This window comes from Piliocolobus tephrosceles, chromosome 9 (genome assembly GCF_002776525.5).
Source record: "Piliocolobus tephrosceles isolate RC106 chromosome 9, ASM277652v3, whole genome shotgun sequence".
Classification (NCBI taxonomy): domain Eukaryota; kingdom Metazoa; phylum Chordata; class Mammalia; order Primates; family Cercopithecidae; genus Piliocolobus; species Piliocolobus tephrosceles.
Window position 1 is genome coordinate 294896 of NC_045442.1, and position 24118 is coordinate 319013.

A 24118-nucleotide genomic window follows, 5' to 3' on the forward strand; every position below is an offset into this window, starting at 1 on the left:
TGACGGCTGGATTCTCAGAACTGCTTCTGCATTCAGTGTGTTCCAGTTACTTTATTGAAATGTGTAAAGAAAATGTGGCCTGACGCTTCCATGTGGGCAGAGGAGGGGTCATCCCGGAGGCTCTTCGCGATGCACCGTAACTCGCCAGGTGGTAACTTGAGTGTGCCGGCCCTGTGGGGTCAGTGGCGTTTCTGTCCTGTCTTCTGTCAGAACCGGCCCGGGGGGTCAGTGGCGTTTCTGTGCTCTCTTCCGTCAGAACCTGAGGTCTGTCTTGTGCTCAGAGTGGGTCTTTAGCTCGTGGACATGATTTGGTTAACATCACATGGGGGTCGTTCGGAAGTATTGTTACATGGAGTTCTTTTTTTTTTCCTAAATGTTAACACATTCCATTATATAAAATTGAAGAAAATCATATTTTTTTTAATGTCACCACTGACCTCATCAGAAGAGAAAGTGAGAAACTGTCAAATTAGCAGTAGTAGATAAAAGTTTTCCAAAATTCTAATTTTCTGTTGAAAGCTTGGATTTTATCATTGGTAACAAATACTGTCAGTTATTTTCTGTGAAATGAGAGGCTCACTATGTTCATTTTCAAGTAAATTTCTGCCACATACCAAACTCTTAATAAACCAAAGTTGGTCAGTTTTTTCAAATAAAAATGGCATCCCATGAAAAAAAGGGCTAGTTCAGTTTGTGTGATACTGTGGAATGTGTATTTGGTCTTCGCTAGTACACACCTCCTAAAATCATTGGGCTCTTCAGTGGTGTCTTTTGGGAATGAGTTGGCTAAGGGCTGGCAACCCCTGGGTAACTTCACAACGGGGGCTGGTCGGGTCACCAGAAAGACCTAGGCAGGATTAGAGGATTGGGACTTTCAGCCCTAATTCCCAACCTTGGGGAGTGGTGAGGGGCGGGGGAGCTGAAGGTTAAGCTGATCTCCAGTGGCCAGTGATTTAAACAGTCTTGCCTATGTATGGGCTGGGTTTGAAGATAGCTTCCAGATGTTTCTGTAGGGGGGCCCACCCGGAGAGGGCGTGGGAGCTCTGCGTCTCAGCCCCCATCCCTCGCCCTGTGCATCGCCTCCGTGTGCATCGCCTCCGTGTCCTTTGTGGTATCCTTTATAATAAACCGCTAAATTAAAGTGTTTCCCTGAGATGTGTGTGCCCAGTCAGGGTTGTGGACACTGATTGATAGCAAGTCAGTCAGAAGCACAAGTAACACAACGTGAGGCTTGTCGTTGCCTTTCGAAGTGGGGGCGCAGTCTTGTGGGACAGAGCACTCAACCTGTGGGATCTGATGCTTTCTCCCAGCGTCAAGATCTAATGGAATCAGGGGACCCCAGCCAGTGTCCGGCTGCAGAATTGATTGCTTCCTTGCTGATGGGAGAGGTCCCCACACATCCGGTGTCTTAAGTGTGCTGTGAGGATGTGATGGGAGAAACTCAATTTTGTGTTTTGTTTTTCTTTTTCTTTTTTTTTTTTTGAGACGGAGTCTCACTCTGTCGCCCAGGCTGGAGTGCAGTGGCCGGATCTCGGCTCACTGCAAGCTCCGCCTCCCGGGCTGACGCCATTCTCCTGCCTCAGCCTCCCGAGTAGCTGGGACTACGGGCACCCGCCACCTCGCCCGGCTAATTTTTTGTATTTTTTGGTAGAGACGGGGTTTCACTGTGTTAGCCAGGATGGTCTCGATCTCCTGACCTCGTGATCCACCTGTCTCGGCCTCCCAAAGTGCTGGGATTACAGGCTTGAGCCACCGCGCCCGGCCTGTGTTTTGTTTTTCAACACAGACAGCTGTACTGTGTGCTTTTTCTCGGGACAGTTGTACTTGGGGATGCAGCAAATGTTCTTTTGTGGCACATTTTATCACAGGGTTGGAATTGCATAAAGTGGAGAATTATTTTAACTGTTCATCAGGGAATAAGCTAAGCAAAACTGGCCTTTTCCCTTTTTCTTTCCCTTTTTCCCTGCCTGTGTAGGGTGTGGAAAGGAGAGCTTGGGGCTGCTGCCACAGATCGTGCTGAGCCGCCAGCAGCTCCACCTGCCCTTGGCTTTGCTCATCCGTGGAAATGACAACAGCGTGAAAACGGCAGATGACGTACAAGGATTATGATGAAAATAGTCTCAACCTCATGGACCCTCTGAGAGGTTCTTGAGGACCGTTGCATCCTCAAGGGCCCACAGACCACACTTTGAGAGCTGCTGCTGGAATGCCAGCCATTAGCAGTACGAGTGGAAGGGCAGGGCAGACTTCAGGATTAACTGTCCTCGCTCGTCTTTACCAGATTGTACTGGTTTTGTCTCACAATACAAAAATAGAGTGTTTGTTATTTAAAGAAAATCAAATGATAGAACAGCTGAGAACAGCTGGATCAAGAGCACAGAATGAAAGTTCTCCTCATCCCACTGCTGTCCTGGAGTCTTCTTCAGAACCCACTGCTCTTAACTGTATCTTTGTAGATCATTTTCTATGTGTTTATGTATTCATTTATATTTTAAAACCTAGTTTGTGTATCAGCAATCTTTTTTAATCCACAAATGTGGAACCTTTTTCTAGACGTTGAATAAGATTTTCTGTATTACTCAATATTGTTTTTTGCTATTTCTTTTCCTTTCCTTTCCTTTTTTGGAAATAGGGTCTTACTTCTCTGCCACCCAGGCTGGAGTGCAGTGGTACGATCAGAGCTCACTGCAGCCTGATGAGGCTCAAGCAATCCTCTCCCTGCTTAGCCTCCCGAGTAGCTGGAACTATAGGTGTGCACTGCCATGCCCAGCTTTTTTCTATTTCTTTGTAGAGACAGGGTTTTGCTGTGTTGCCCAGGATGGTCTTGAACTCCTGGACTCAAGTGACCCTCCCACCTCGGCCTCCCAAAATGCTGGGAATACAGGCATGAGCCATGGCATGCAGCCGCCACCTGCCTTTTTTCACTGAGTCTATAATTGGAGATCTTACAGTGAACTGGGCTTTCTGCTCAGCCATACTGGAGCTCATTTGACCCCCGGCCACAGCCCCTTGAGATGTAAGTACTCCTGTGTTGCCTTCATCATACACATGAGATGATCAGGTATCAGGAGGATGAAGTTACTTGGTGAAGGTCTCAGAGTTAATAGGTGCTATACCCATTATTTGCACGCAGACATTCTGAGTCCAGAGCCCATACTTAAACTTTTAACCAGGCTGCCTTTTTATGTGGCTCATTTCATCCTTTTTGATGTCTGCATAGTATTCCCTTACTTATTTAGTCCGGTGTTTCTGATGACAGTGCAGGAGAGTCTCGTCCATCCTTCTGCCCTTCCTGGGTGGCAGACGCCCAGGAGTGGGTACGCGGTGTCAGAGGCCATGCACATTCCTTGACTGTTTCTGTTCTGTGAATTGCTTTGGTCACATCTTTTGTCCATTTTTCTACTGAACTTAAAAAAGTCAAGTCTGTAAAAGTGAGTTTGTTTGTTTGTTTGTGATGGGATCTCGCTTCGTCAGCCAGGCTGGAGTGCAGTGGTGCGATCTTGGCTCACTGCAACCTCCGCCTCCCAGATTCAAACAGTTCTCCTTCCTCAGCCTCGTGAGGCGTGATTACAGGCATGCCACCGTGCCCGGCCAATTTTTTTTTTTTTTTTTTTTTTTTAATTTTTAGTAGAGATGGGGTTTCACCATGTTGGCCAGGCTGTCTCGAACTCCTGTGCTCAAGTGATCCGCCCACCTTGGCCTCCCTCTCAAAGTCCAGGGATTACAGTTGTGAGCCACCGCACCCAGCTTGTAAAAGTTCTTTATATATTATGAATATTAGTCTTCTGAGTTTTTAAAAATTATTGACCTTGACTTTTAATTCTTCTGCCCCAATTCCACACTCTCCTCTCCAAGTACAGTTGAATTTATTATACATGTGTCTTTGACTAGATTTTTTTATTGCTGTTGCTACTCTGGAAATGAAGAAAAAGAGCTGAGATCCATGTTTGAGTCAGTAATGGGGTGGAAGAGGAATAATGAGTGGGACAAAAGGCGATTGGTGAATTGAACTTAAATACATCCTGCGAAGCTTAATGATGGGGGTGGATATTTTCTGAGCAGTGCGTCCTTAGGCCATTTTGCCATGCGAGTGTCTAAGAGTACACTTATCAAGCCCAGGTGGTAGGGCTCACTCCGTTACAGGCCTCCATTATTATCTCATGGGACCGCCATGGCAGATGTGGACTGTCAGGAGTTCAGAGCTCAGAGGCAGGGGCAACCACGAAAACAGGCAGTCCTGGAGTAGTCACAGAAGTCTTGCTAATGATGTTAGATACCTCAGAACATGAAACATACTTGAGCTTATTTTATCTGGATCTCCAGAGATGATAAAACCACAATTAAAATAGGAATGCAGCCGTGTGAAGACACAGGCTGTGCTGATCTTTTCTGCATTGTGCACAGCACCTGGCACTGCACCGGCACACAGGAAGTGCTTTTCTGCATTGTGCACAGCACCTGGCACTGCACCAGCACACAGGAAGTGCTTTTCTGCATTGTACACAGCACCTGGGACTGCACCGGCACACAGGAAGTGCTTTTAGGAGTCCTTGGGTGAGTCACCACACCTGCCCGAAAGAGGCAGTCAGTTCTCTGATAATTAGCAACATTTGAGTGAAAAAAACAATAGGTCTGCATGTTTAACCACATCTCATGGCTGATTTGTTTTAAGTGGGTGGTGAGTAAAAGAGTTAACATAAATCATCATAGAAATGGCATTAATGAGCAAAGATGTGACCGGCCTCACACCTGTAATCCCAGCACTTTGGGAGGCCAAGGCGGGAGGATCCCTTGAGCCCAGTAGGTTAAGGCTGCTGTGAGCTGTGATCACACCACCCCATTCCAGCCTGGGAACAGAGTAGACCCTGTCTCAAATAAAATAAGCAAAGACATTTTAATTAAAGCAACAATAATGTTCCATTTTTCCTAGTCATTTCTGGAAAGCGTGTACACTCATTTTTTGGAGGGTAATTTGACATCTCTCTCTCAAACTTAACACAAGGGTTAGGACCCCAAGGTTCCACTTGTAGGAATCCTACAGGAAATAGGCCAGCATTTCAGAAGGATGTGCGCTGCAGCAATACGGTGTTGAAAAGGCTAAATGCCTAAAAGTAGTGAGGCGGTTACATGTGTTAGGACACACTTTGTGGAGGAAGAGTGTTCTGTGCTCCTCGGAGAGCAGTCTGTGTTGGGTGAAAAACAGCAGCTTTTGCAGAAGAACAGTGGCCCCAGCCGCAGCTGAGTGTGGTCGTAAATGCTGCTCTGGAAAGCAGATACCCAGGGGCAACATCGGGGTGCCTGGGGGAAAGGGGGATCACGTCTGCACTGAACAGAGACTTTGGCTTTTGTTCTGCACATTTCTGTATTATTTTATGTTCCACACTAAGAATGCATTGTTTTGTAGATATAAGGAGAAAAGTGCCCTTAAGAAAAGGTAAAGAGGGAGTTCTAGCAACTCGAAGGAGGAAGGTTTTTCTGTCCGTGTGCCCCTAATAATGACTCAGCACTGCTTATCACCGCACCTTCTGTTGTGCTCCGGTTTCTGGAATTTTAACTGTTTTAGGCTGCCATTTTGTCGTGTTTGAAAATACCTTAAACTTTTTTTGTTGTTGTTTTTTTTCCATTTCAATAGTTCTGTTCCAATCTAGAATGGCAAAGTAGTATCCCTGAAAGTGTATTCATTACAAAAGCTCTAGTACATAACTAGATTTAAAAGAAAGCAAAACAAAAACTCAGCTAATAATAATGATTGAAAAGGGGGGAGTCGTGCCTTACATGTATCAGTGCATTTGTAAAAGTTCCTGACTTTCATAGGCATTGAAGGCGGCGTCTCAGCTTTGTTTCTGTCCTTTGCAGTAACCTGTGTATGGGAGGCTCCGTTGTTTGCCACCTCACGTTTGGATAGACATATAGGTTGCTTTTAGAATAAATAATTATATATTATTAGCACAATATATAATACAAATAAACACCCCCGTACTCCACACCTAACAATGGTCCATCGTTTTGGGTTTTTGAAGACGTGAAGGCTACGGTCACGTCGAGGGTCTCGTCTCCGTTTTAACTCCCCAACTCCGTTGCCCGCACTCTTTCCTCACGGAGGCAGTGTCTGTGAAATAGGTTCATAGCCTGTCCCTGCTCTTGAGTGTTTATCCGAATAGATCCATGGGTTGCCTTTTAAAAGCACTTTTATCAGACAGAGGCCGATGGTGGATTGCAGCTCCGCCGCGGCCGTGCTTCTCCGCTCCCTGCAATTTTGTCAGACCCTAGAGATCTAGTTGAATGTCACAGGTCACGTTTCGTAGATTTTGACTTCGTTTATGGTAACAGATAGATGTATCAGTAAGTTGTTAAAGGCGTCTGAAATACTAGATAATCCTTGAAGTAGTATTAACCAAAATTATTAATCTCCTCTGCTATAGAGCCCCGGTTAAGTTCAGGTGTGTAATAGTGATCTTGACTTAAAGTGGAGAGAATGAGAAAGTTTTTACTTTAACCATTCTCAGTTTACTTACTGTTCATTAAAGAATTCAGTAGTGGAAGAGGTAATCTATTTGGATTACGAAGGTATCAGCATAGGGCTTTCTGCATACTCCCTGAAGTAGTGATCAGTACGTCATAGGTAAAATGGGAATCATAGAAATCCATTAAACGTCTGCTGCTGGGTTATTGAAAAAGTAGATGGAACCTCTCTCTGGCCAGGCACCCTGGTAACCTCCGTGTTCCCCGCAGGACAGGCTGTGGTGGAGGCAGACATCGCCACCCAGAGGCGGGCTCTGGGGAGTTCGCATCTGTATCTCAGCAACTTAGGGTGGTTTGGGCCGTGTTTCACTTGACCTGCAGAGAGAAACGTGACACCCAGGTTGGCATAGATTGGGATTTTTTTTTTTTTTTTTTTTTTTTTGAGGTCTAGGAATTTTTTTTTAGTTGTGATAACATATACATGGCATAATATTTATCATTTTAGCCGTTTGTAAGTGTGCAGTTCAGTGATGTTAAATGCACTTACAGTGTTGTGTACCTGTCACCACTACCTATTCCCAAAACAGCTTCCTCATTACCAACACAACTTTGTCCTATTAAACAGTAACTCCCCTTCTCCCCTTCCCCAGCCCCTGGCGACCACCATTCTGCTTTCTGTCTCTGGGTTTGCCCAGTCTAGGGGCCTCATGCAGGTGGAATTGACATAGTGTTTGTCCGCTTGCATCTGACTGACTGCACGTGATGTTTCCAAGGCTTGGCCATGTTGTGGCATATGCCAGAGTTTCATTCCTTTTTGTGGCAGAATTAGATGTGGAGTTTTTGAAGTAGGAGGTTTGTTTCTAACCTACTTTTGTTTATTTTAAAAATTATTGCTGGGCATGGTATCTCAGGCCTGTAATCCCAGCACTTTGGGAGGCTGAGGTGGGTGGATCACCTGAGCTCAGGAGTTCGAGACCAGCCTGGCCAACATGGTGAAACCCCGTTGCTACTAAAAATACAAAAATTAGCTGGGCGTAGTGGTGCATACCTGTAGTCTCTGCTACTCAGGAGGCTGAGGCAGGAGAATCGCTTGAACCCGGGAGGCAGAGGAGGTTGCAGTGTGCCAAGATCACGCCACTGTACTCTAGCTGGGCAACATAGCAAGACCCTGTCTTTACAAAAAATAAAACAGGAATCGCAGGGTTGTGTGTGTTTCTCATAATAGAAGATGAATTTCAGGGACAAGTTATTGGGAGAGAAACATGAGCAGCTTTGTTTTGCTAGGATGATGGGCAGGTTCCTTTCCTAAAGTTTGAGATATGTTTTTCCCCTTTTGATACCAGTTGTCAGAGTGATGATCTTTTCTGTATAGGCAAGGGAAATACTCGTCACTACCTTCTTGCTAGTTTGACTCTGAAATACTTAAAGATAGTTGTATTTGTTGTTGCATGTCTAGATCTGCCAGGGGAGATGCCAGAGAGGCTTTGCTGACGTGCGGGGAATGACCGGGGGGTACCGCAGCCTCACTTTGCGGGTGCGGTTTGAGAAGGCACCATGAGTAAAGGTGCTGCCCCACAGCGCACAGGGTCCTAAGGCTTCGGCAGTTAAGTAGTTACCTGTTGCCGTTAGACGAGGGCTCCGGGAGTCAAAAGGCTTCCTGAACAAGGAACGCTTGAGCTCAGATGTGGATGAGGGATGGGCCTGGACAGGGATGAGGGATGGAAGGAGCCTGCACACGGGAGAGAGGGCGGGAGGACTTGACACAGGAGAGAAGAACAGGCTGGGCGATGGGGTGTGAAAGCGAAGAGGGAGTCAGATGAGGATGTCAGTCTTGCCTGAGGGCAGTGAGGATTCAAAACCGCATGGTCAGATTTGAGTTTAAAAAATAGAACTCAGTGGCTGCAGTGTGCGGAGGTGGGCTGGAACCCAGTTTTGCTCAGTCGGGGAGAGTGTATTTTTAATTTTCCAAAGTGACTATGCTGGTGATCGTGTCAGAGCCCCTGGCCTGTTGTTGGTTATAAAGTGCTTTTGATTTGCCTGTAAATCTGAGTCTACCATGGCTCACACAGTTCTTATTTGCAAAAAGAACTTCTAAGCATGAAATTGAGCATAAAATTGCCTAGTAGTAATTCAAGTTGCTTAATATGTTTGAGAGAAAGGTTAAATATATTCGGTCAGACAGCCTTTTGGATAAAGATGTTCTCATTTTTCAGCATGGCATGGGGGAAATAGCCTGGAATATTCTTAGTAAATCAGATTTTCCTTGAAAAGAGTGGTCCTACCTTTCATAGGCTTCAGTGGCAGTGATTTAATATGGTTCCCAAATTCTGAAGTCTTCTGAAATTTGTTAGACAAGACAAGACTTATGATAACAGAGTGATACAAATGCTAATTTTCCAGTAAAACATAATAAAAGATGGACGGTTTCTCTCTGATGTCATTTACTCATGTATATGCTTCTGAGAAGTCAAATAGCTGTATTTACAGTAACTATTGTTAATGCTGATGTATTCTTGAAAAATAAAAAGAGTGGATGTTAAGTACTCCTCATCACAAAAATGAGTTATGTGTCAACTTTTTCTTAAAAAAAAAAATTGGAAAGTAGCCAAAAAGAAAACAAAGTCCCTTTAGGTTTAAATAGGAAAATGAATTTAGTAATTTGTGGAAAACAAATTTATAGCAGATTTTTGTTCGTTGGTTGTTTTTAAAACTTGTAATAATTTAGTCTACTTTTAGAGTGTATTTGAGAATGTTCACAAGTTGTGAGGCCGTTTTAGTGACTTGATCCATTTGTTTTTATGGGGTAGTTTTATTTAAAACAGCTTTTGAGCTGTAATTCATCGAGCGCAGAGCTCATCCTTTGTGAAGTGTGCGGGTGAATATTCAGAGTTGTATGGCCATCTGCACTATCCAATTCTAGAACCTTCCCATCACTCCCCAAAGAAACCCACTAGCAGTCCCTCCCATTCCCTCCCTGCTCCGCCCTCTGGTAACCACTGATTACTTTGTTTCTGTGGATTTGCCTGTTCTCCACATGTTATATACATGGAGTCATAGCCCTCTGTGCCGGCTGCTTCCCACCAGCCTGATGCCATCGAGGTGTATCCTGCAGCATGCGTCAGTCCTTTTTCCTGGACAAACAGTTTTCCATTTTTGTTTATCCATTAATCAGTTGATGGGTTCTTCCTACTTTTTGGCTCTTACAGATGCACCCGTGGACATTCTTGTACATGTTTTTGTTTAGACATGTGTTTTCTGTGCTCTTGGGTCTATAGAATGGAGCTTGGTCATATGGCAACTGTGTTTAATGTTTTTGAGGAACTACCAAACTGTTTTCCAAAGTGGCTGCAACATTTTATAATCCAGCCGTCAGTGTTTGAACAGTTTTTCTTCACATCTTCACCTACGCTTGTTATTGTCTGATTTTAGCCATCCTAATAGTTGTGTTTTTGATTTGTATTTCTCTAGTGATTAATGATGTTGAGCATTTCCTGTACTTATTTGGACATTTTTATGTTTTTTTTTTTTTTAAAAATTACATTTTCAATTGGCTTGTCTTTTTATTTTATTTATTTATTTTAGAGGTAGGGTCTTGCTGTGTCACCCAGGCTAGAGTGTAGTGGTGCGGTCATAGCTCACTGTAACTCCTGGGTTCAAGCGATCCTCCTGCCTCAGCCTCCCAAGTAGCTGGGACTGCAGATACACACCACCACAGCTGGCTAACTTTTTAAAAATTTTTGATAGAGATTGGGTCTTGCTATGTTGCCCAGGCTGGTCTTGAATTCCTGGGATTACAGGTGTTAGCCACCATGCCCAGACCAGTCTTTTTGTTGTTGTAAGAGTTCTTCAGGTATTCTGGATACAAGTCCCTTATCAGATACACAGTTTACAAACAACTTCTCCCATTCCATGAGCTGTGTGTTCAGTCTCTTCATGGTGTTCTTAGATGCACAAGAATTTTTAATTTTGATGATGTCCACTTTATTTTTTTATTTCAAAAGTTTGTGCTTTTGGTATTATATGTTAGAGACCACTGTCTAATCCAAGATTGTGCAGATTTATTCCTTTAGCTCTTACATTTAAGTCTTTGATCCATATTTATGTATAATTATATACATATAATTTATGTGCAGTGAATTATAATGATATTTATATATAATTTTTATATGTGGTGTAAATAAGGGTTCAGCTTTTTTCTTTTGCATGTGGATATTTAGATGTCCTGGCATCATTATTAAAATAGTATTCTTTTCCCATTAATTGTCCTGGTACACTTGTTGAAAATCAGTTGACCATAAATGTCCTTCTAGACTATGACCTGTGATCCATTGGTGTATATGTCTGTCCTCATGCCAATACCATACTGTCTTGGTTACTATAGCTTTATGGTGAGTTTTGAAATCGGGAAATGTCAGTCGTCCACCTCTGCTCTTTTTAAAGATCATTTTGGCTATTCTGGATCCTTTGCACTTCCATACGATTCTAGAATTAGTTTGGCAATTTTTGTAAAAAAAAAAAAAAAAAAAAAGCAGCTGGGGTTTTGATAGGGTTAATACCTTGACTCTTGTAGAACAGTTTGGAGATATTTTCTTAAGTTTTCCAATCGTGACACAGGATAACTTTCCGTATATTCAGGTCTTCAATTTTTTTCTACAATATTTTGCAATTTTCAATGTACAAATCTTGTCACTTTGATTAAATTTATTCCTAAGTATTTATTCTTTTTGATGATATTGTAAACAGAGTTGTTTTCTTGCTTTTGTTTCTGAATTTTTCATTGCTAGGTGTAGAAGTGCAGTTGACTTTATTGGCCTTGCATCCTGTGTCCTTGCTGAACCTGTTTATTAGCTCTGATGGGTTTTGTGTTTGTAGATTCCTTAGGATTTCCTATATGCAATATAATGCTGGCTGTGAATAGAGATATGTTATTCCTTTTTAATCTGGATGGCTTGTATTTCTTTTCTTTGCCTAATTGCCCCAGCTAGAATTTCCAGTAGAATGTTTACTGGAAGTTAACAAATCAAACATCCTTGTTTTGTTCCTGCTCTCAAGGGAAAAGCATTCAGACTCATCATTACGTGTGATGTTAGCTGTGGTTTTGTAGGTACTCTTTGTCAAGTTGAGGAAGTTGCATTTTATTCTTAGTTGGTTGAGTGTTTTTATCATGGAAAGGTGTTGGATTTGTTAAATGCTTTATCTGCATTTATTGAGATGACCATGTGGACTTTGTCCTTTAATTTTGGTAGTATGGTGTGTTACGTTGATTTGTTTTTGTATGTTAAACCAACTTTGCATTCCTAGGATATGGTATACTTCTCATATTTCAAAAATAGTTTGTTCCTGTAGCAGAGAAATTAAGTTTCAGTTGTTCTTTCTGACTTCTGCATTTTAGAATAATTTGCCACAAACTTTTTTTTTTAGTGCCTAAGTGACTAGAAAGTAATATGCAGAATTTTCTGCTTTGTCACATTTTATCCAGTCTAGTCATAATGATGCAGGATTTTTTTTTTTTTTTTTGTCAGCTAAATTCAGGTTCTTGCCTTGCAACCAGGAGAAATCAGGCATGCAGACACATTGAAGGGTGAGGAGGGCAGAATTTATTAAGCAAAGGAAAAGCTCTCAGAAAAGAGAGGGGTTCTGCAGGCAGGTTTTCCCCTCCCAAATTGAATACCAGGCCACCACACAGTGGTTGAAGAGGCCAGGCCCCTCCCCAGCATAAGGTGAGTATTCCTGGTGGTTCCGCCCCATTCTTCAGTGCGCACAGGCCCTTAGTCTGAGCCCCTCCACGTTGATTTATTTCCCTCACTGGGCATGTGTTAAGGGACAGGATTTTTCAATGTGGGTTGTTTAGGTGACTTCCCCCACCCCATGCACAGTGACCTGGGCGGGGCAGAGATTCTCCCTGCACCTTTCCCTACTTGCCTACATATTGTGTTTGGCTGTCTCGTGCCTCTGTCAGTAATTTGGATAAACTCAATTTTGGATGCTTTTAGATTATAGTGTCTCTAGAATCTTACTGGGTCTTGGACATAAATGGTTTTCCAATTTTTTTAATATATGGTAGAGGCTTATAATTCACTTCTATTAGTTTCTGTCTGGTTTTTGAACAGAATGGACTTTTTGCCTTTAGGTGAGTTTCTTTGAAAAGACACAGAAACGTGTGTATGTGTGTGCATCTGTGTCTGCTTATAGAAAATGTCTTACTTCCAGCTGAGTGCAGTGGCTCACACCTGTAATTCAGTACTTTGGGAGGCTGAGGCAGGAGGATCACTTGAGCCCAGGAGTTTGTGACCAACCTGGACGACATAGTGAGACCCTGGCTCTACAAAACATTAGAAAAGGTAGACTATTTCCCACTTCCCTGGTCTGTCAGTTTGTCATATCCAGAGTGCCCTGTGTTGAGCTCACCGCCTGGCAGCCTCAGTCAACTCTGCATCCTTGGAGAGCAGCTCTACTCCTCTTTCTGCATACGTACTAAATTCTCAGAGAAGTTTTATGTGAAGGAGTTGTGATTTCCAAAAACCTTCTGGCTGGATGTGTGTTTTGACTGTTGTGTGTGAGCACAGCTCTGCCAGGTGCCGCAGAGCAGGAAACAAATGGCCTCGCCCAGCACCTTGCCTCTACCCAGCGTGTAGAGAAGTGATTGGGTGGGTAACGGCAGGAAACGAACTGGTTGCCAGAGTAGGGGTGGGTTGAAATGGGTGAAGTTGGTGAGTCAGGGAAGCAGAGCACTCCCTACAGCGAGTTCATGAAGGACTGGGAGGAGAGGGTGTGGTGACCACGAGTCCAGAGAGCTGCCCGGCTTGTGTCATCCCGCTCCAGGTGGTCTCTGCTGGAAGCAGTGGCTTCTTCCATTGCAGGGGGTGTCTTTGACAGTGAGATTAAAGCTGTTCTCTTTTGGGTTCTTCTGTTTTTCATGAAATAAGCAGATTCATTAAGGAAGTGGGTGGGGTGAGTGGCTGGGGCGCTGGACGTTTGAGGGGAGAGGAAAGGTGAGACAGTCATTTTGAGGAGGGAGGAGCCGTGGTCTGGGAGCATCAAATGGAGGAAGGAGAAACTCTCCCCAGGGAGTCGGGTGTGAGAGAACAGAGACCCCCGGGGAGAGGGCCTGGGGGAAGCTGCTGTCGGGGATTGCACGTTTCAGACCAAGAGGATGAAGGGAGCCTTCAGAGAGGGCGGGTGCGTGGGTCGGAGTGCGGGAGGCACAGAACTCGGAGGCGGTGAGAGTCCGAGTGAAGATGGACAGCTGCTTGTGCCTGAAGTCCGTGGGGTGTTTGCTGCAGTATGGGATACCTGCAGAAGGCACCGATCCCAGGCGTGCAGTACTGACTGTCGCCCAGCAAAGACCCCCAGTAAATACCTAGCCGCACCAGGAGCACATTGCCAGGACTCCAGGCCCTCCCTCCCTCCCTCCGGGGCAGCTGCTGCCCCAGTTGGCATCGCGCATCGGACACCCGCTCTCGAACGTGGTATAAGTGGAATTGCACCCTAAGTCCTCCGCAGTGTTCAGCTTTCTGTAAGTAACCTGTGGTGTTAGGTGGTGGTCATTTGATTATTTTCATTGCTGCGTGGTGTTCCGTTGTATGAATATGCCACAGTTTATGCATCTTTTCTACTGTTGACGGACATTCGAGTTGATTCTTTTGTGAACGTTCTCGTAAGTGGTTCAGTGATGCACATGTGTAATTCTGGTGGCTGTGTGTCTGGAGTGGAGTTTCTGGGTCACCAGATATGCATGTTTCGCCTTAGTGGATATTGCCCGATGGTTTTCAGAGTTGCTGTACCCATGTGCTCCAGGAGCGGTCTGCGAGAGCTGCGAGAGACTGACCTTTAAAGGTCAGTCTCATTTCAGCCGGTGTATGAGAGTGTGACATTGCAGGGTGGCTTGTACTCGCCCTTCCCTGACGGCTGGGGAAGGTGGACACCAGTTCCTCTGCCCCGGAGGGAGGGTGTGCGGGCGGGCCTGGCGTCCTGGCAATGTGCTCCTGGTGTGGCTGGGTGTTTACTGGGGGTCCGATTTGCTGGTGCCTCCAGTAGGGCACTGGTTTTCCTTATAACCACCTCTTGGGCTGCTAGGCCACCTCAGTTCCTGGTGGCCAGGTGAAGACCATCGGGAAGGGGCAGTGGTCTTGTGAGGAGTACCTGGTCTGTGGTTCTGTGCCAGGAAGTGTGTTTAAATGACCACTCCAGAACTAGCCGAAGAGGGGAAGCACAACGGACCTGCGGGAAACTTGCATGTCGTGTCTGTCATGGATCCCTTTTGTGTTGACGGTGACAGTAATTTTAGGTGATGCGTTTTAAGGACTGTATCTTTTCTGGTAATAGACTGATTGTGGTATTTGGGTATTGACAGGGTGTTTTCAGGCTGGTAATGTTATCTTTATGCTTTTCAAGAGCTTCCTCCCGCTGCTTTCTGGACATTGGGCTCTGAGGCTCAGGAGAGGAAATGGGGGAACCCCTTGAAGGCTGCAGCAACCCTCCAGCAGAGGTGGTGGGTGCCGCGGGCGGAGGCTGGCGCAAGTGAAGATCCAGAGAAGTAGAGAAGTGAAATAGTCACATTTTTATTTTGTTTTGAAAAACTTAGTGAGTTTTCAAACACTATCAGGAAAAGTCGCAGGACGTGAGCCATGCAGCCAGCAGGCTTCCGAACGGCCATCCTGGCAGGGGAGACGGGTAGGAGACCTTGTCTCTGGGGACAAGAAGATCCGAGAGCTGATCTGATGCATTCATATCTTACTGACCAGTTAAAGGAAGTAGTTAGAAATGGTGTACGTAGAAAAGTAGAGTGATAATACGACAGGCGCCTCCGTCCTCAACCCCAGAACTCACCCTGGAGTTGTTTGTCAGTCCTCATGGTGTTTCTCTCCGGATGCAGTTTCTGGATCTCCTGAAGGCTGATGACCCCAGACAGTCTTGTCATTGCCCCCTGCACTGCCTTGGAAATCTTGATTTCAGGCACCCCCTTGGATTGCTGTCTCCTGTGCTTCCAGCGGGGTGGCCCTGCTCCCCACACGGGCTTCCTCCATGCCGTCGTCTCCCCTGGGGCCCAGACTCGGGGGTCCCTGCCCTGCCCAGGCTCCCCCTCCTGATCCTCTGAGCCTCTGCCTCCTCCCAGCCACTGGGCAGGCTGGAAATGCCATGGTGGGAACGGCACCTGATGGTCTTGTATTGCCCTTAGTGTTTCATTCACTAAAGCGTAAGCCGTGTGAAGACGGGCTTTGTGTTGTTTTGAGGCCGCCCACACAGTGCTTGGTTTAGAGCCACTCAGATGTAGGATCAGCTTAAAAAGATAAGCTGCTGGCCTCAGGTCTGAAGTGGGCATGGATACTGCGAGGCAGGTCTGCATTTCTCAAGACTCGTCACTCTTCTCTCTTCTGAGGGGACTTCCGCCGTAGGCTCCCCACATCACCCGTGTCCCCTCTCTTTCACTCCTAGCAGATGACCCTCCCTCATGCCTCATGGAAACAGCGCAGCCTGAGGGGCTGTGCTCTGCCCCCCACACCTGCCCTCTCCATTCTCACAGCAGCTCCCGGCTGTGCTCCGCGCCTCCCTCCCGGCCACCGGCGGCCGACTCTCCCTGGGGCATGTGGTTGTGACTTCTAGGCCATCTTTTACAGATCCCACTGACTCCACTTCCCCTTCCCCATCCACAGCTCCTAGTCTGCTTCCTCATGGCACCCACATGGCCTTTAAACCTGGGACCTCCTCATCACTTGCCCTTCCTCTCCTGCCACGTGAGGCTGCCCTGGTTCTGTCTCCCGTGCTGGGACTGCTCACTTTTCATTCTGTGATTTCGAACTGTAAGTGCCAACCTCCTGTGTGGCAACTGATGATTCCGCTTTTCACCGATACTGTCTTCAGCCCACGTGTGCCCCCGCTCCCCACAAATAAAGAGGTTGAAAGAAATCTATTGCAAGTTTTTGTTACATAGTAATTTGTTAACAGGTAAATATTGTGTATTGAACTATGCCTTTTCTTTTTCATACAAGTTTTCACTTTCCTAGAGCTAATGATTGCCTGATTTTCTCATATGCTTAGTTATCTGTGTCTTTAGTGCATTTGTTTGTTTGTTCTTTGTTTTTGTTTGTTTTGTTAGCAAACACTTCAACAGGTCTATCAAATACCAACACCTCAGATCAGCCCTCAGCTCTTCTTGTCCCCAGACCAGTCTCCTGCGCCTGGACGGCCACTCTGAGGCCTGCTGGCCGCCTGGCTCATGTCCTGAGATTGTCCTCACCATTTTTTGGAAGTCAGATCCCTGATCTTTCTCTTGGCTTTTTCTCTGATTTTGCCAAATTGGCTCTCGCAGCAGTTTCCTGAGAACATGTTTGTTTGTTTTCGCTCTTTGCGTATTCAAAAACATTTTTATTCCTCCTTCAGATTTGATCGAAAACTTGACAGGGTCTAGCATTTTGGGTTGAAAATTGTCTTCTCCCAGAAGTTTGAGGGTAGTTGCAAACCACTCATGTTTCCTGCAACCTGTGTGATGCCATCTGACTCCCTCTCCATGTGACCTGTTCATTTGCTCTGGAAATTTTTAGTTGCTCCTCTTTGTCCCTGGTATTGAGATGTGCACGGCCTGGGTCTGCTGTCAGCCATGCCGGGCTTCTGAGCCTGGGAACGGGGCCTTGGATGCTTCTCCCTTGCTTTCTCTGTTGTGTTTCTAGAACTCATCCGCTGGGAGGTGGGCCACCGAAACGGATCCTCTGGTTGTCTTATCCTTCATGTTGTCCATCTCTTTTCTTTCTGCTCTACCCTTTGGAGGAGATCTGAAGGTTTTTGTTATTACTGTTGCCCTTTGGATTTCACATGGCACTTTTTCCTCCCATTTCCTTCTGAAGCATATTCTTCCTTTCCTGGGGGCCCCGCTGGGTGTCCTGGTTGAGACCAGCCCAGGTGTTCTCCCCCACTCACCAGCAGGGGGTTGCCACCTCAGACGTGCAGGGTCCCACATCCAGCATCCCTCTCCTCTCCGTCAGGCGGGTTGATGATAGTCCTGCTTCCTGGGGCTCCTAGAAGGCCTGATGAGGTTAGTGCAGGGCTCGCATGTGGTTAGAATAGCACCTGGCTCCTAGTAAGCACTCAGCCAAGCACTGGAACTGCAGTGTCTGGTAGTAGTTAACAGCTCCCCAGAACATGAATTGGGCTTTCCCATCTCTCTTTGTTCAGATTCCATCCTTGTTTTTGTTTTTTGTTATCTTTTACTGAGATGGAATCTCACTCTGTTACCCAGGCTGGAGTGCAGTGGTTAGAGATGGGGCTTTGCACGGTTGGCCAGGCTGGTCTTGAACTCCTGACTTCAGGTGATCCACCCACCTCAGCCTCCCAGAGTGCTGGGATTACAGGCATGAGCCACTGTGTCCGGCTCCACCCATCTTTGTTTTGGTGACTTCTTGAGGCTCTGCAGGTCGTGGCTGTTGGTTCTATTTCTGAGTGGAGCGAGGCTGCTGTTGCTGTGGGCGTGAGCTTTTCAGCTGGCGGCTTCACTGTGGTTGGCCATGTCCTTGTGAAACCCCAATGTTCAAATACTGAGGCCCTTTCCCCTGGGCTGGAGTATTTCGGAGGGCACCCTGGGGACAGTGGCTGGAAGCCAGTGTCTGAGGAACAAGAAACTGGAGTAGCTGTGTGCTCCCACCTGTCAGGGTGAATGGGGGGCGACCTGGGGAAAGCACCTGTGGAAAGACTTTCTGCATCTCTCTGCCAGCCCCTTGCTGTCCCCACGTTTGTTGAAGCTGCTCACATAGATGCTTTTTCTGCTTTCTTCTGACACCTGGGCGGGGGTGGGAGGGTAAAGGAGATGAACACACACGCGTGGCCCACCGTGTTTGGCGGGGGGGGAGTCTGAGAGGACTCGGGGTGGCTGCCGACACCTTGCAGATTTGATGTGACCCAGATGTTGGGTGAGGATTGCACAGCCAGCTGGCAGCAGTGCCGCGGCAGGTGCATTGTGACATCGCAGTGGAGCCCATCTGGCTGAGAAGAGACCCGATGCCTCCCCGGGACTGCCAGGAGGTGCCAGGCTGTATTGTGGGCAGAAGCTACCCCTACCGCAGCAGGGAAATGGAGGCAGAATGCAGCCATGGTGAAGTTTATGGTAGTTTTAAAATACCTAACTCAACTTTGGGACACTGAGGCAAGTTGATCACTTGAGACTGAGGCGGGCCGATCACGTGAGGCCAGGAATTGGAGACAAGTCTGGTCAACATGGCAAAACCCCGTCTCTACTAAAAATAAAAAAATTAGCTGGGTGTGGTGGCGCACACGAGTAATCCTAGTGACTCAGGAGGCTGATACATGAGAATCACGTGTACCCTGGAGATGGAGGTTGCAATGAGCCAAGATCGAGCCACTGCACTGCCTGTCTCAAAAAAAAAATCAAAACGTAACTTGGTGCCTTTAATACCATATTTATGCTTTCAGCATCAGTCTGGTTATTAAAAACTATCTCTGTCAGGTTAATTTGATATTGATAATTTAAATGTTGGTTTTGTAATTTTGTGTATTTACTTTGGGTTTAGAGATTGAGCGCTGCAGTATTTCTTTTTTTTTTTTTTTTGAGATGGAGTCTTGCTCTGTCGCCCAGGCTGGAGTGCAGTGGCTGGATCTCAGCTCACTGCAACCTCTGCCTCCCGGGTTCACGCCATTCTCCCGCCTCAGCCTCCTGAGTAGCTGGGACCACAGGCGCCCGCCCCCTCGCCCGGCTAATTTTTTTTTTTTTTGTATTTTTAGTAGAGACGGGGTTTCGCCGTGTTAGCCAGGATGGTCTCGATCTCCTGACCTCGTGATCCGCCCGTCTCGGCCTCCCAAAGTGCTGGGATTACAGGCTTGAGCCACCGCGCCCGGCCGAGCTGCAGTATTTCTAACTTTAGGTTCACGCATGTTTGCGTAGCTTAATGAAATTTCTCAGCACCGACAGTTACAGGAGTTTCTCTTTTAAAAGACTCAGTCCAATTTAATTAAGTTTGAAAATCACTGACAGAGCTAGAATACCATTAATTATGTAATTTTATACACCCTCTGGGTATAAATGACATAGATGTAGACCTTTTTAATCCGATACATAGTATTTTAGTTTCATTTAAGCAAGTAGGTTATTTTCAGTAATTTAATAGTGACACTTCTGAGAAGCAACCTAATCCTTCTTCCAAAATCTGAAGGTTTTTAAAAAGAAAGAAATCCCAGGCCAGGGATCCCACGTGAAGCCCCGGTGAGCAGCGCCAGCCACAGGAGCTCGCTGTTAGATGTTGGTGGAAATCCTTCACTAACACCAGTGCCAGCCGCAGGAGCTCGCTGTTAGATGTTGGTGGAAATCCTTCACTAACACGATTAAAACGCCTTTGCAGACCTTTCAGACTTGCATTCTAGTAGAGCCGCTTTTAGGGGGAGCTCTTCGAGTTACTTCAACTTTAGGGCCCATATATTAGTAAGTAGGTTGTTTACAATAGCCATTTAGTGGTTTTTTACTTCCTACTTTAAAGATACCATGAGCCCTGGGTGAGCCCTTGAGTTGGTGCCCAGCAGTGGGGTGAGCTTGTAGTGTTCTAGCTGTTCCTGAGACTCCCCCACACTGCAGGGTAAGGTAAGGTGCAGGCCCCTCGGGAGACCACACCAGGCCTTATCCTCGTCAGTCCACACACGACATAGCAGCACTGCAGAGAAGCCAGCTTCCTCCAGAGTCCATCATGGAACTGCTCCCTGAAAATATAAAATCTTTGTGCAAGTGACAGACCTGGGATTTTTTTTTTTTTTTTTTTTTAATGTCTGTCATAAATCCAGGCACTCCCCTCCCAACCCGAAGGGTTAGCCTTAGGACACCTGAGGACTTCTGCACTGCTTAGTGGTGGTGGTTCTTCTGCGCCAGGGTCTTGGCCTCTGTTGAGCTGGTGTCTGGGGTCTTTGTGGTGGTGTCAGAGATCTCAAGGCCTCCCTGACAGTTGTCTCACTTGGTAATGATGTCATCATTATCAATGGTGGTAACTGTATCCAGACAGTGACATGGAACCTCTACTGTCTAGAATATTACATTGTCCAGAAGCCAACAAAGCATAGAATGTTACAACATTTTTATTACTATTGTATGAGAATCAGATTTATTGTAAAAGTTAACATTAGGTATGCATTATAAAGTTAGGCAACATTCTTCAGGACCCATTTTTTTCCATTTTGTTCTTTTAAAAATGAATTTTCTAAATTTCTACCCTTTATCCTTGTATCAAGACAACGCAGTCTGGATAAATCCTGGTGCACCGGGGGCCCAGGCGTGGAGGTGGAGTAAAACTCACCCATTCACCTGTGCCGGCAGGTTCTCTGCACCAGAACCAAGGAGTGGCCGCTTGGCAATTACAAGTTTGCCATGACAATTTTGCTTTATTCTGGGAGAACATTGTGTATGTTTATCTTTCTTTTGATCCTTTTTATTAGTTTTTTGGTATCATGACTCCTCCCCAAAACTGCATCTGGTAAATCGCTTCTGTATTTTGTTGACAGCGGACATCATTTCCACCGTTGAGTTTAATTACTCTGGAGATCTTCTTGCAACAGGAGACAAGGGCGGCAGAGTTGTTATTTTTCAGCGTGAACAAGAGGTCAGTAATTTTCAGTCCACAAACCAAATGCAATTATTCAGCCTTTCGCATATAACTTAGAAGAGAGGAAGCAAAATTATTTTCTCATTGTCTCATTTCATTAAGATTCAGTTCCATCACATTAGCCATACAGTCTCCTTTCAGAAATTCTCTAAGTTCTGGCTTCAGCTGCTGAGCCCCGGTGAAGTCTCCAAGGCCTTTGTCTTCACAGTAGGGAGGAGATTCCGCTGGGGACCCCATGAAGGATGCAGGGTGGTGGTGAGGGGCATTTATGTGCTTTCATTCCATAAGAACTCAGGCGGCTGTCTCTGAAAATCCCGTTATTCGCCTGTGCGGGTTCTGGCCCAGCCCCGCCGTCCTGCCCTGCCTTGAGGGAGAAGAGCGTTCTGTAGGGCAGTGCTGTGAGCAGCTTTCTCAGCACTTCCTGCAGAGAAGTCTGGCAGGGGTGTGAATTCTCTCTTCCCTTCAAGGAGAGGTGAGCAGCACTCACGCCTCCATGCGCCCTTGAAGGCTTCACCTGTCCAGAGGGAAGGGAACCTTTAGAGTGTGGGCCTTGGAGGAGCCCACAGCTCATAAACAAACACTGGCTTCCAGATCACGGCACTTCCTTTTCACTGATGCCTTGCCAGCCCCCTCCCTCTTCTTTCTGGAGCCTCGTCAGAGGTCCTAATGAGCAGTGATAAAGGAAGCGAGATCATGATTTGGTAGGCAAGGATGCCGGGCAAGAACCTTGGCTCGGTGCAGCCATGCCTGGAGTCCGAAATATTTGTCCTGCCTTTTCCTTAACAGAGTGTAAATACTGTCTCTTGAATTTCCTAACAGATGAAAGGGACAGTTTATCATCTCCAAAGTCTGGTCTCTAAATTTGCATGGTGAACTTTGGCTTAGAGGCTGGTGGGCCCTGCTTCCCCACTCTGCAGATCTGTACACAGGAAGCGCTGGCCCTGCCCCCAGGAAGGGGAGCCTGGAGGATGACTGTCCCTGGGCCACATGGGAAAATTGACAGGTGCTAACCAATTTCATTATCAAAACATATCTGTTGCAGCTTTAATTTTGATTATGTCCAGGTAGTTAAAGATTTTTATAATTCCTGTTTTCTCTGATTTGGGATGGTAAGAAATCCTTTTGTGAATAGTAAGTAATATTATCAGTCTTTCTAAATCTTCACAGTTTGATATATTTATAATTTTGTATTTTTATCTCAGAAGTAGAATATCACACAATGCTACTTAAGAGCCATATACCTTGGCCAGGTGCAGTGGCTCACGCCTGTAATTCCAGCACTTTAGAAGGCCGAGGTGGGCCGATCACCTGAGGTCGGGAGTTCGAGACTAGCCTGACCAACATGGAGAAACCCTGTCTCTATGAAAAATACAAAATTAGCCAGGCGTGGTGGTGAATACCTGTAATCCCAGCTACTCGGGAGGCTGAGGCAGGAAAATCACTTGAACCTGGGAGGCGGAGGTTGCAGTGAGTCAAGATCGCACCATTGCACTCCAGCCTGGGCAACAAGAGCGAGACTTCATCTCAAAAAAAAAAAAAAAAAGAACCATACACCTTACCTTTTTCAACAGAAGTAAAAGTGGGTTGTGGTGTTTAAATAATACTTTTAAAGCGGGAGGAGTTTTTGTTTTTTTGAGATGGAGTCTTGCTCTGTCGCCCAAACTGGAGTGCAATGGCATGATCTCGGCTCACTGCAACCTCCGTCTCCCGGGTTTAAGTGGTTCTCCCTGCCTCAGCCTTCCGAGTAGCTGGGATTATAGGCACGCACCACCACGCCCGGCTAATTTTTGCATTTTTAGTAGAGATGGGGTTTCACCGTGTTGGCCAGGTTGGTCTCGAACTCCTGACCTCAGGTGATCCACCCACCTCGGCCTCCCAAAGTACTGGGGTTGCAGGCATGGACCACCACGCCTGACCAGCAGGAGGACTTTTTAACAAATTGCTGAGACATGGTTATCTTACTGCAAAACTTCACTTTAGCTTCTTTCAAAAGTCTGTCCTTGTAGCGACAGCCTTAGGGAAAATACCTCATCCCTGCCTAACAGCTTTTAGGATAGAAAATGGAATTTCTCTTGTTTTTGTGAATCATTGCTTAACCCCAAAAATAATAGTCTCAAATATAAAACAGACCATGATAAAAGTCAAGCATCTCGTTCTAAAATATGTTGGGTATTACAGAGTTTTAAGTGCTTATTTAAGATGTATTAAGTTGTTATGTGAGTGACAGATTTACACAGGAGCAAGTCCCTACTAAAGTTCTTTAATAAACCCAGTCAACTGCAACTTGGTAAACCCCAGGCAGTTGTTTTTCTTTTCCTTCATATATTGGTTAACATCTGAAAGACCTTCATGTTCCATCTGTTTTTAGAATATTTCGCTGGTTGCCATGTGTGACCCTGACTGTGGTCCTGTGTTTCTGTGTGGGTGAGGGTGGCAGTGCACATTTTCATCCGTGGTCAGAGAGACCGCGGATGGTGTTGCAGCCGCCAAGAGGATGAAGCTGCTGCCCATTAAGCGACCCCAGCTCCCAGTTAGAAGCTGCAGCAAGGTTCAGAGGTGTCCGCCTGCGCATCTTAGAATCAAAGGAGCATGGGGGATTCAGAAGGCTAATGAGTGCCCCAGCAGATGGTGGAAGGGTGCAGGGCCTGAGGTTCAGGAGTCAGGCCCGTAGAAGCTTGTCAGGAAGCTCTGGCTGTGCAGAAGATGAGGTAGGGAGCATAGTCAGCACCTTGAGTTTCAAGCTTTTCTTATTTTTCTGTGCAGATTAAGTCTTACGGGAAAGCCCAGCTGGTAAAACTAAGGCACACAGAATTTATGGATGTGGCTGTGCAACTCCCTGCCCTCCAGGCTCAGCTCTAGTCCCCAGGAATCAGGTTAAATCAGAAATCAGCATGTCCAAAAAGAGAAGGTGCTTGCTTCCTCCTCCTCCTCTTCCTGTATGTTACTCCCTTACTCTTCTGTCTCTGTCCCCGCCGAGGCTTCCTTTAGAGTTCCTTTCCCTAGCGGAACGGCTCTCCATGAGATCTCGGAGTGTTGGAGGAGGCTGAGGGGTTGCTTGGGTTTTGGGT

General features: G+C 46.2%; 1 protein-coding gene across 4 annotated transcripts in view; it reads left to right on the top strand.

Moving 5' to 3' along the window:
- The window catches only part of LOC113219537 (serine/threonine-protein phosphatase 2A 55 kDa regulatory subunit B delta isoform-like), a 38906-nt gene that overhangs the window by 8797 nt on the left and 5991 nt on the right, over positions 1–24118 (top strand). For 3 of the 4 annotated variants that reach the window (XM_031936142.1, XM_031936139.1, XM_031936141.1), the window contains exon 3: positions 20950–21047. In XM_031936142.1, the coding sequence (XP_031792002.1) occupies positions 20950–21047 (98 nt within the window). Of the gene's footprint in view, positions 1–20565; positions 20850–20949; positions 21048–24118 lie in introns of those variants that run through there. The other variant, XM_031936140.1, reaches the window with a different exon arrangement.